General features: G+C 32.2%; 1 protein-coding gene across 1 annotated transcript; it reads left to right on the top strand.

Annotated features, from left to right (window-relative positions):
- Positions 1-9,803: 9,803 nt before the first annotated feature.
- On the top strand, positions 9,804-11,728 carry LOC125193355 (mitochondrial phosphate carrier protein 2, mitochondrial-like). The gene is made up of 6 exons (XM_048091129.2): positions 9,804-10,289; positions 10,368-10,729; positions 10,801-10,844; positions 10,930-11,144; positions 11,229-11,353; positions 11,440-11,728. Exons 1-6 carry the CDS (start codon positions 10,050-10,052, stop codon positions 11,480-11,482), a joined length of 1,029 nt encoding a protein of 342 aa, XP_047947086.1. The 5' UTR covers positions 9,804-10,049; the 3' UTR covers positions 11,483-11,728.
- Positions 11,729-12,950: the final 1,222 nt, after the last annotated feature.

Raw genomic sequence — 12,950 nt, 5'->3', positions numbered from 1 at the left:
ATGATAATTCCGTGAAAGCTTGATGGTTCCTTTCCTCAAGGCTCTTGAGGATATTATCAATTCAGACTCGTTTAGGATATGATTCAATGTATTACCAATCCTAGCACCCTTGATATTAATTACCACCGGCCAAGATATCAGATTTACTGGGTTGGGAGAAACTCGGTCCCTACTTCAATACACCTTATACCACTATCTTATTCCATATATATCCCTTTAGGTCTAGTTTTTGTTGGCTAGATCTATTTATTATGTTTTGATATCTGTGAAATCTTATAAATGACAAGTCTTGGGAAACATTAATGTATCACATCATGAGGATTTCTATCATTCTGGTTGAACAAATGGTGGTCGAGCTGGTGGTGGAAGACATCAAGGAAGCTTTGGAGCATCATGGTGATGATCTTATGGATGATTCCAATGATGAAGATGATGACAGTGACAATGCTGTCGAGATGGTTATGAGCAATACGGTAGAGAACAACTTTCCTCCCACACACTTAAGTTCAACAAGTCAACAACAATATAGCTTAATGTCTCTGTTGCATAGATTTCTCCACACAAATCATCCATTTTTGGTGAACTTTTCAGTTTTGGTGTCAACCATGGGGTGTTAATACAAAGATAGATAGTCATGTAATTTATGCCTGAAAAGTGAGACTCTCCATCTGTTCCTATGTAATACAGGCGTTTTATTTTGAACACTAGATTGAAAAAATAATAATAAATAATTAAAGTGGAGAAAATAGTAAAATAAGAGATAATAATATAGATAAGAGTCTTCTCTATATTATTCTTTTTCTTAGTTTACTTTTTTCTCTACTTTAACTATTTATTATCATGTTTTTAAAACGAGTGCTGAAAATGAAACACATTTATTGCAGAGGGACGGAGGAAGTACTATAATAGTCCACATATGAGTGATTATCAATTGTTAACTAATTAGCAATCACAAAGTAAGACCAAAATTTAGCCTTTAGATTAGGAGTCTAGTAGTTAAATAATGTCACGTGGACTATATTTTACTCCCTCCATCCCACAAAGATTGTCCCATTTTTCCATTTCCGTTCGTCCCACAAAATTATTCTTATTTCACTTTTTACCATTTTTGGTAGTGGACCTCATATTCTACTAACTCATTCCTATTCACATTTTATTATAAAACTAATATATAAAAGTAGGACTCACATTCCACTAACTTTTTCAACTCACTTTTTATTACATTTCTTAAAACTCGAGCCCGATCAAAGTGAGACAATCTTTGTGGGATGGAGGGAGTAAATTAAAAAAATTATTTAAATAAAGTTAAAGGTTATTAATGTCAATTCTTATATGGTATGAGTAGTTAAAACTAACCACTTTCTATCTCCTCAAAATCATCTTAAAATTTTAAATTTTTGTAACTCTCTCGATTTAAATTATTTTTTCGTGAAAAATATATTAAATTAAAGTTAATTTCATAAGGATTCTAACGAGATCTCAGTTGCATATGTTCCGACGATGATCGAATGATGATATTCTATAATTTTTATTTCAATTTTCGTATACGTTGATAATCAGATTTTATATCAATAAATGCATCAAACAATCTCAATATAATGCATGTACAATATCAATAAAACTTTGTTGATATTTTCTGGTACTTGTGTTGTAATACACTATGTTGATATAAAAAAATCGTAAAACTTATTACTCCCTCGGTTCCATAGTAATAGAGTCATTTTGTCCTTTTGGTACGTTCCATAGTAATAGAGTCATTTCCTTTTTTAGTAAAAGTCAACACATTTTTCTACTCTTACGTTATTCTCTCTTCCTTTATTCTCTCTTCATCTCTCTACCTTTTTTCATTTTTCACTTTACTCTCCCTTTACTTAACTCACCTAACACAATTTTTCTTAATTACGGTGCCGAAAAGAAACGCCCCCATTACTGTGGAACGAAGGGAGTATGTTATAACAGATTGACCATTTTACCCTTTTGTTGATATTTTATCTACTATTTATTGAAATACGCGAGCTTTAATCTCATCCACTCATTTTAAGATCTAATGGTGTAGGATTGGTCTTAGTTACGGATTGGATACTAAATGCATTTTAACATGACCTGTCTACATATTACTTACTTCATCCGTCCCCAAAGAATATAAACTTTGAGTTCGACACGAATTTTAATGCATTAAAGTTTTTTTAGTATTGTTAGTGGAGAATGTGTCACATATCATTAGAGAGAAGAGAGTTTCCAAAATTGAAATGTTCATACTCTTTGAGATGGACAAAATAGGAAATAGTGGATACTCTTTAGGGACGAAGGGAGTATCAAATTATATCTTATGATTTATTTGTCACTTGTCGGGATTTGATTTGTTAGACTATTTCTGTTATTTATTTACCTATATTGTTAGGATTTAATTTGAGAAACATATATTTTTTTTATCTTTATATACAAGGTGAGTGATCAATTACTAACTTATCATTTAATTGCTAACTATAACTAATTTAAGGCCGTAGGATTTTAGAAAATGTGTGGTCTACAATTTTCCACGTATAATTTTCGTTTTTATTAATAAAATAAAAAAAGATTAAAAAAAACATCAAATTAATTATGGTTTTGGATGAAAATGTCAATATAGTGTTTCGAAAATATCAACACATAGACGTCACCACGGTTCATGAACCGCCGGTTCCCGGTTCGGAACCGGCGGTTCCGGTTCAAAAAATATGGAACCTGAACCGGCCCGCCTAGGGTCAGGCGGTTCCGGTTCCGGTTCCGGTTCAGTCACGGTTCCAAGCCGGTTCAAAACCGGCGGTTTCCAGACGGTTCCGGGCCGGTTCCGGTTCGGACCGCCGGTTCAATGCCAAATTTTTTTATTTTTTATTTTTTAATTTTATTCTGGTATAGTACTAATTGTAGAGTTGTAGGTGTAGTCGTAGTCTTGTACTATCGAATAAATAAATAAAACGAGAATGACAATTGACAAATGGAGTAGAAGTCGACATTGGAGTTGGAACAATTGGAATTTTATTGAAACAATCATACAATCATACAAATTTGAACGATATGTGAATGTCGATATTACAAATACAAATGTTGAAAATTGAAATTACAAAAGAATCAAAAGACTTAAATAAAAAAAGTTGAAGTAAAAAACAATAAATTATAAATGTAAATAGATAGTATATATATACTCTTAGTCGGCATGCCTACGCCTGCATGCCTATACCCTAAACTCTGAAAAGCTACCGGAACCGCCGGTTACGAACCGGCGGTTACGGTTCTTGATTTTTCGTGAACCTGAACCGGCCCGCCTAAACCGCCGACTCCTATCCGGTTCCGAACCGCCACCGCGGTTCCGGTTCACGGTTCCGAACCGCCGGTGACGGTTTTGGGCCGGTTCGAACGGGCTGGTTCGGTTTGGTGACGTCTAAACACAATGCTTTGAGAATGTCAACACAATGCTTTAAGAATGTTAATCCATTGCTTATATTGACATAGGGCTGGCAAATCGTGCGGATTGGGTCGTTATCGGGTCAACCCGATAACCACCCAACCCAATAAGGCCAAACTCGAACCCAACCTGTTATGGAAACCCCAAACCCGAACACGAACCCAACCCGCCACCTTCAAACCCGGACACGACCTGGACACGACCCGAACACGATAACGACACGAACTACTTTGGGTTGACCCGACACGATAAGAACACGATATCGACCTGGACACGATAAGAACACGATATCGACCTGAACACGATACCGACACGAACCACTTTGGGTTGACCCGAAACGATAACAACACGACAACAACCTAAGCACGATAACAACACGATTACATATTGCTTCAAAAAATGATCAAGACTTTAAAAAGCCATATAGCATGAAGATGTTCCATTTTAAACAACAAAACTCCAACAAAATCCAAAAAAACCCAACAAAATACATAACTTTTGTTCCAAAACCCAACAAAAAAATTTGAAACAAGATAAAAGAACTAAAGAAGTAAAAAGAACAAAACAAAAAAGAGTGAAAATGCTAAAAATTAAATTAAATTTATTGAGTCAAAATAAAAAGAATATAATAGTAAAATAAATTATATTATAAAATTATTTGTTGATTAGTTTTTCTAGTACATAATATCTGAATTAACGTTTTGTATCTATAAGTATAAACTTATTTTTCATAAATTTATTCAAATTATCCTTTTATTCTAAACACTAATTGATTTAGTTTTATTTTTCACTTGGATCTCTCACGTACATTGTATTATTTCATTTCTTTCGACTACTTTAATTTTTGTAATTTGAAATATAATTTGAAGCTTGTAATTTTAAATATTTTCTATATATTATAACACATGAAGAAATATGCAAAGTAGGGTCATTAAAATGGTCATTTAATATTATTATCCAAAATTACATGAATGAAGACATAATTATATATTTTGGATATATTAACTAATATACTTGAAGTGTCACACGCCTAGACGTTGATAGCAACAACCTTCTATCGTCGAACTAGCTCTTATGTATCATTTGATGCACTATAATATATAACAGATTATTAATCATAAATTAATTTTATAATATGGGTCTAAAATTTGTTGTGGTTTATCATAACTAGTGTTAACCCACGTGCGATGCACGATAAAATATATTTTTTATCACATATTTTTAAATTGTTAATTAATTAATTAAAATATGAAAATATAACTATATAAAATTTAAAAATAGAAAAATATACATATAATAAAAATTCAATAAATATATGCTCCTCGATGCATTTTACACTTAAAAACATAAAATTAGACATATTTGAAATGGAATCAAGGTAGACACAATTATTTGGACAACGATGAAGAGACTATATCAAGCGTTAGACACATTTAAAAAATATGTTTAAAACAATCCTTCATATTTCTCAACTAAAAATAATGTATATCACACTTTTAACAAAATAATAAATCGATAACTCATAATATTCAAAATGTCAAAACTATGAACATAAAAAAATTCAAATGATAAACTATACAAAAAATATTACTTTAATTGATTGAATTAACACTATTATATTAATGAATAATGATAGCCCTTTGAATGTTGGAACGTTTACCTTTATTTATTGTACTTTTAAACGTGGCTTGTTGGAATATGAAAAATCTATATTATTTTTTATGCTACTTTACAATTCTCAATGCTGCAAATTTTCTTTTTGTAAAATATATTTAATATAAGTATATATTTTACTTAGTTGATCACCTATATATAAGATAATTAGATTCTCTATAGAAAATCAGTTGTATCCCAGAACAATTAAGTGCCAAATCCTAATTTCAACAATAGTATTATTAGTAAACCAAAATTTGGTTGTAAACTATTTTATTTTGTTTGAACAACTAATTGTTTGATCAACTCTATTTTGAAAGGTTTAATTATCTCATTGCAAATATACATATTATGCATCACTTATTAATTCATCATAAGTCATAAAATATTATTTTTGAGACACCATATAATATAATTACAGCACAAGTTGGAATATAAATATATAAAATAATAAATTGTGTAAAGATGAAGATAAACATTATGCTTGTTTGAGTTAAGGATGTTACAATTCTTCCATCTCTAAGAATTGTAAAAAATATTAGCATAGAATTCTCGAACCCTATACACGCAGTACTCTAACTTTTGCAATAAAAAAAATGAAATGGAAATTACAACGAAAATTATAAAATAAACCGAACTATAAGTCTAGTTGAGAAAAACCCTCTTTCCGCACGACAAAGTACGTCATGGTTAGTACTTTCGAATTGACGTATTATCCCCAAAGATGAAACGTCTTCCTCCTAACGTGTATAACTTCTCAAACCCGCTGGCACCGATGAACTTGACGGAGTTCCAAAAATTGAGCAATAATACTCTAAAATATACAATAAAATGTTGAGAGCTTGAGAGAGAATGGTGAATGTGTAATTCATCTACAACTCTATGCTTTTTATAGGCACAAAATTAGAATATGAGAAATCATGAAATTAAAACATCATAAATTATAAAATTAAGAGAATAGAGGTTACAAAATTTGTTAAATGCTCATTATCCTATTTAAAGATTAGTCAAAGCATTAAAATATTTAAATAAATATTCATGAGAGTTACATATTTTATAATAATTCAAATTCATCCCATAACTTCTAAATATATCAAATTACGGCCAAAACTCGCCTTTTATATATGTATAGATATTTAAATATATCAATTTATATAGCAGTCATATAATTAAAGGATATGTTACAACTTACATGTTGGGTTCCACATGTTATCACCATACCATTAATAGAAATTATTACGCACTATGAAAATAATTATAAAAGTAATATTAAAATAATACAGTAAATGAAATATTGAAAATATTGTGATTTATCATATAGTAATACTAATAATTTTTCATGATCTTATCAATTTTTGGAGCAAGTGCTATACATTTGAATGTTGTATTACTATTATATGTGTTGAGTCCAACAATGTCTCATCATTGAATGACCCATATTATAATGTTAAACATTTTAGATAGAATAATCAACCAATATGTATAATATTATTTTCAAAATTAAAAGTTAGAAATTAATGATAAAATATCAATGGTTTCAAAAATAATATGAGAGAATTTCCTAACAAAAGAGTGTTTTCCTAATTTATACTTTGTAAAAAAAAGCAATTTATTTATCTTTATATCATTGTGATAGTTTAAATAAAATGAATAAAAAATTATTCCATTATTATTCCATTAAAATACTGTGGATGGTTATTCTCTCTAAAATTTTATCTTTTAATAAGGGTCTTGGTACATATTGTACAACAATACAAATGAAAAATGAAAAATTATAAATAAGGTCAAATTAGTCACAAAAATATGTAATTAATGATGCTATCTAATCAAAATAAATTAATATTATCCTTTTTAAAATTTGAAGGGCATTTTGTGTATACAATTTTTGCAAATTTATCTTTACTCAAAATAAAAATAATAATGTTAATTTTTAACGGGTACCCGACCCGACCCGCACCCGACCCGATTTTTTCGTGTTCTTAGTGGGTCGACCCAATAATGACCCGCATCCAATAAGACTTGATCCAAACCCAATAATTTCGTGCGGATTCGTGTCGGATTATCGTGTCGTGTCAAAAATTGACAGCCCTATATTGACATTCTTTATATTGACATATTTTATATAGTATGTTGACATTTCTGCTTGTACGAAAAAATTAAAAAATTTCGGATTTTTTTTCAATTTTTGACGTCGGAACATATGCATGTAGGATATCGTTGGAATCCTTATGAAATTATCTTTAATTTGATATATGTTATATGAATTTAAAATTTTGGGATTTCTTCTAAAAGTTAGTTATAACTAAACATGTAGTTAATTGACATTAATACCCATATTGATATTTTTTGTAATTAATCCTATGACCTTATTGACGTTTTTCGTTGATCGTATTGACATTTAGTGATTAATGATCTAAGCCCTTAATTTAAATATTTAGTGTCTATTATTTAGTTGTAGTTAGCAATTAAGTTATGAGTTAGCAATATAACACTCCCCTTATACACTAGGGCTCGTTTGGTTTCATTCATAGGTTATAGTAAGATAGTTATTCGAAGATAGTAGTTTCGGGCTTCCGGTAAGATAACGTCAAGATATAATTTTTATAATGCTGTTTGGTTAATTTAGATAAGTTCACAAATTTGTTTATAGTTAAGATGAGAAATTACAGAAATATCCTTACAGAAAAAAAACTGCTGTAAATATTACCATAAATATTTTTGGATTATTAACTAAATCAGTAGTTAATTTGTTGATTATTTAAGAATATAGTAGTCTTAATTTTATCAAGTTTAAGCATATTTATCATTGATTAAAGAAAACTTATGTTAATAATCAAACGGTCCATATTTGATGTGAAAATCAATGAAATTGTGAAAATGAAATAACCATATGACAAAATCATTGAATCCATAATTTTTCAGAAAAAAGGAATAGATTGCGAACTACAAACCCAACACCACTAAATAATTTTATTATGAGGAATAAAAACAATTAAAAAGCAACAAAACCCAACACCAAAATTGAAGAATTCAACACAAACTAATGACGAACTGCATTGAAGAACATAAATTTTTTGCAGACAAGATACATAACACATCAAAATTATAAAATAAAGTAACACAATTTTTTTTTACAGAAAATATCTGGATTAAAGACATGCAAATCAAAATAAAATATTGAAAAGAAAGAGACTCAGATCCTGTTTAGCTACCATCATCGCCTCAAACATTATCCAATCGAAATCTCTGGAAAATCATTCCAATCCAAGAACAATCTTACAAAGAAAAGAATTTTGAAAAAAAAAATGGCTCAGACTTTATAGGAGATGAGAGCCGAGAGGATAGATGAAGTAGAGAGAAAGAGAGAAGAAGAGAGAGAGAGAGGGATAATAATGGGAGAGAGAAATTTTACCTCCACTAACCTGCTCTATCGCAGGGGGAGGTGGGAGATACATCTCTAGCTTAAACAGAGGAAATCTCGCGGTTTCGAGACGGGCCACAGATTAATAACACGGGCTGCACTTTAGGATATTTTGCAAACCAAACACTTGAAATACACTGTTCCGGCGACATTATTTTTCTCTAACTGGAGATAACCAATTAACCAAACACGTCCTATATGTGTGGAGCATTTGATTTTAAAAATAAAACTATTCTTTTTCATGTATATGCTCTCTTTCTTAGGGATAACTCTTTTGATGTGTATTGAATGCTACTCCCTTCGTCCTGCAATAATTGTTATTCCTGTCATGGGTACGAGTTTTAAGAAACGTAAAAAAAGATTGGTTAGAAAAATTAGTGAAATGTGAGATCCATTTTTATATTAGTTTTATAATAAAATGTGAGTGTGAAATGAGTTATGGAATGTAATACTACTTACTACCTTCGTCCCCCAAAATTTGCTATACTTTGACTCAACACAGATTTTAAGAAATGTAATGGAGAGTGAGTTGAAACAGTTGGTGAGATGTGGGTCCTACTTTCAAAGAATTAGTTTTATAATAAAATGTGAGTAGGATTGAGTTAGTGGAATATGTGGTCTACTACCAAAAATGATAAAAGTGAAGTGTATCAAATTTTCAGGGACGAACTGAATAGTAAACTGTATCAAATTTTCAGGGACAGAGGTAGTATCATTTATAATAAAAATGAAGTGGGATAATTATTACTATGAGATAAAATGGAATGGGAAAGAGTGATCATTATTACGGGGCGATAGAGTAATTAATATCCGTACAATTTGAGTCAAATATTTTAACTCTACGATAGAGTAATTAATATCCGTACAATTTGAGTCAAATATTTTAACTCTAACAATAAATTAAGTACTAAGAAGAAAACAGTGGAGGGTAAGAATTGTCAATAGAAGGAGAAAATGATATTTATTTTTACTGTGCTAACTATAAGAACGTTCTTCTGTCAAATATATTTGTTTAAGTGCTAGCTTCAATAAAATATCCGCATGATAGTCAAGTCAAAGTTTAATTGTCATCGTTTTTTAAAACTAAAAGATGGGCTGGAAAGTTCTTTCAATAATTGTGTGCAGCTCAAGGATTGGTTTGAAAATACAATTTTCTACCAATTTATAGCACTCCAAATTTTAGTTGAAAATGAATTTTAAAAATAAAAAATGAGAAAATTAATTGAGATCCTGTTTTCCTTTTTTTTAGTATCACAAAAAAGAGAATCTTGATCGCGGCTCCCATGGACCAGGAGTTACGTGACAAGAAGGAAAGTAAAATGGAAATGTTAAAGTTAAACGCAAAATCAACAGCTGCCCAGGAAATTTCTATCCACTTTCTGTATTTATTCACTGTTGCGTTGATTTTTCATTTCACTTAAAGTTCCAAAACGCACCGGCAAATTCCAAAATTCGCTTCTTTCATTCAACTTTCATCAAAACGTTTCTTCTCCTCACTAGTTGAACGCAGATAATTTCTGACTTTGAAGAATGGATTTTGGGGAGAAGCCATCGCGTAGATCCTTGATCCCCAGCTTCCTCTACAAATCGGTGAATTTTGAGCAGAGGAATCCGTCGTCGTCGGGGTTCATAATTCCGGCGCCAGCGGAGGCCAGAATAGAGATGTTCTCGCCGGCGTATTACGCAGCTTGCACGACCGGCGGAATGTTATGCTGCGGCCTCACTCACGCCGCCGTCACTCCTATTGATGTTGTCAAGTGCAACATGCAGGTTATATCTTAGTATTTCATTTTGTTAATTAATTCTACTTGTGATTTGTTGATTATATTTATATATTCAATTTCTCAGATTGATCCTGCAAAGTACAAGAGCATTGGCTCTGCTTTCGGAATCGTGCTGAAGGAGCAGGGGATGAAGGGTTTCTACAGAGGCTGGGTGCCAACCCTGCTTGGCTACAGTGCTCAAGGAGCTTTCAAATATGGCCTCTACGAATATTTCAAGAAGTACTACTCCGACGTGGCTGGACCCGACCACGCGGCCAAGTACAAGACCCTCATCTACCTGGCAGGCTCCGCGTCAGCTGAGTTCATCGCAGACATTGCCCTCTGCCCCCTCGAGGCAGTCAAGGTCCGCGTCCAAACCCAGCCCGGCTTTGCCACAGGCCTGGCTGATGGACTTCCTAAGCTTGTCCGGGCTGAGGGAATATCAGGGTATGCCCATTGCTTTCACACTCTTTTTATGGAAGCATTCACAATGGATTTTGCTTTGTTAACTATTGCAGGCTTTATAGAGGGATTGTTCCACTTTGGGGGAGGCAGATTCCATGTATGTTATTGCATCTTATTTAATTGACTATGGAATTAATGTGCCTTTGCTTTAATTTGATGATTATGTTTATAAATTTGTGTAGATACAATGATGAAGTTTGCCACTTTTGAGAATACTGTGGAGGCCATATACAAGTATGCTGTTCCGGTCCCAAAACAGGAGTGCAGCAACGCGTTGCAGCTTGGTGTGAGCTTCTCCGGTGGCTACATAGCCGGGGTGTTCTGTGCTGCTATCTCCCACCCTGCGGATAACTTGGTCTCGTTCCTCAACAATGCCAAGGGTGCAACGGTAGCTGATGTGCGTAACATGAAATCGCCTTTTGATTTTCCTATTTCGCTTGTGTTACTATTAATGATGCATGTCTCCACGTTTAATTACCAGGCCGTGAGCAAACTTGGGTTGTGGGGCTTGTGCACTCGGGGCCTCCCTCTTCGTATCGTGATGATTGGGACTCTCACAGGAGCACAATGGGTGATCTATGATGCTTGCAAGGTCTATTTTGGGCTGTAAGTTCTCTTGCTTCTCCTTTTCTCCTAAGCCTCTCTTTCGATACAAAGATGAACGAAAATACAAAATCATCGGTGTTTTGCAGGCCTACTACTGGTGGTGGAAGCCATGATCCTGCACCAAAATGAACACAAAGATGAAGTGATGAGATAGTGGTGATCTGTGATGGTTGAGTGTGATATCAATATGTATAATTTGATCAGTCATTTTGCTTTATTCATGTAGTCAATTCATTTGTTGAGGTGTTTTTGTTGCACATCTGTATTGCTAGTGTGCATTAGCTTTAGCATTATACTGATAGTGATGGAATAATCTCTCGAGTGTTGCCATATTTTATTTTCATTTGCATGAAGCCAAGTTTGTGCAAAGCCCAATTTGTTTAGCCCAGTTTTTATAGTCCTGCTACAGTGCAAAGTTGCAAATCACATGGGCTTATCATTTCTCAAACCGAATGCATTATGAGATTTCTTAATGGTATCCTATAGGATTGCCAAATAAGTACTAGCACTAATAGAATAGAGAACTGCCTGCAAATTTATACTCTGAACTACTATGTGGTAATATCGAACATGGTCTCATTCTTTAAAAATATCATTGCACGGAATCTAACCTTTAATTTAATATTGTCAGAAGTTCTTTTCCACTATTTTATGATTTTTTTTTGCCCTTTTGGTATTTTTTTAACCCGATGAGCATTTTTTGTACTTTTGTAATTGAGAGAACTACAAGTTAAGTCCATGAATATATGTAATAATATCAAAATCGGTTCTCATTCTTTAAAAACATCTCCACAAGACTCTTGACTTTTAATGTAATGTAGCTGTGGAATTTTCCCACTATTTCGTGACCTTTTTGCTTTTTTGTTATTTTTTGACCCAATGGGTATTTTTATATGTTTGCAATTATTATTCTCTCTCCTCTCACCTCATCTTCAAACACAATTATTGATGTGTCATTTTTTTTTGCAATTATTAATCTCTCTGATATATAAATATGGATATTTTTGTTTCAATACTATATACTTGAGAGAATAATATTGCAAAAGTACAAAAATATCCACAAATATTAGAGAGAATAGCAATTAAAAAGAAAATGACAGATTAATAATTGTGTTTGAAAATGAAGCGTAACTTTTTTGATCCTTACTTTTGAACGGACATATTTATAATTAAAACTTACGATAACGGAGTATATAGTAACTTTATAACCTCACCAATTCATTTATTTATGATGATGATTATTAAAAATGTATACGTTTCCATAACCTCAACATATTTTCCCATAAATTAGTAGTCTTACCTTCTTGTTTGGAAAAAATTATTTTGAGGCGCTTTTTATTTATGCATGCATGGTGCCGTAATTAATGAGATGTAGCCGTACGTTGTTCATCATGTTGTAATAATAATGTATGCATAAAAATTTGGAGTCAACTAGATTTTGCTAACTTTATTTGATTTGACATGTCACATATCAATAAACTTACTTAAAAAAAAAGAAGCAGTTATCGATCTTGTTGGAATTTCATGGAATGATACGTCGAAATCGATCTTACATCTCAGGGGGCTTCAAAAGTAGAACAATTATTACACGATGAAT

The sequence above is a fragment of the Salvia hispanica genome, chromosome 4 (assembly GCF_029641045.1).
Source record: "Salvia hispanica isolate PSC_SH4W2 chromosome 4, Shi_PSC_v1, whole genome shotgun sequence".
Lineage (NCBI taxonomy): Eukaryota > Viridiplantae > Streptophyta > Magnoliopsida > Lamiales > Lamiaceae > Salvia > Salvia hispanica.
The sequence above is the reverse complement of the archived record's forward strand: the minus strand, read 5'-3'. Positions and strand labels throughout refer to the sequence as shown.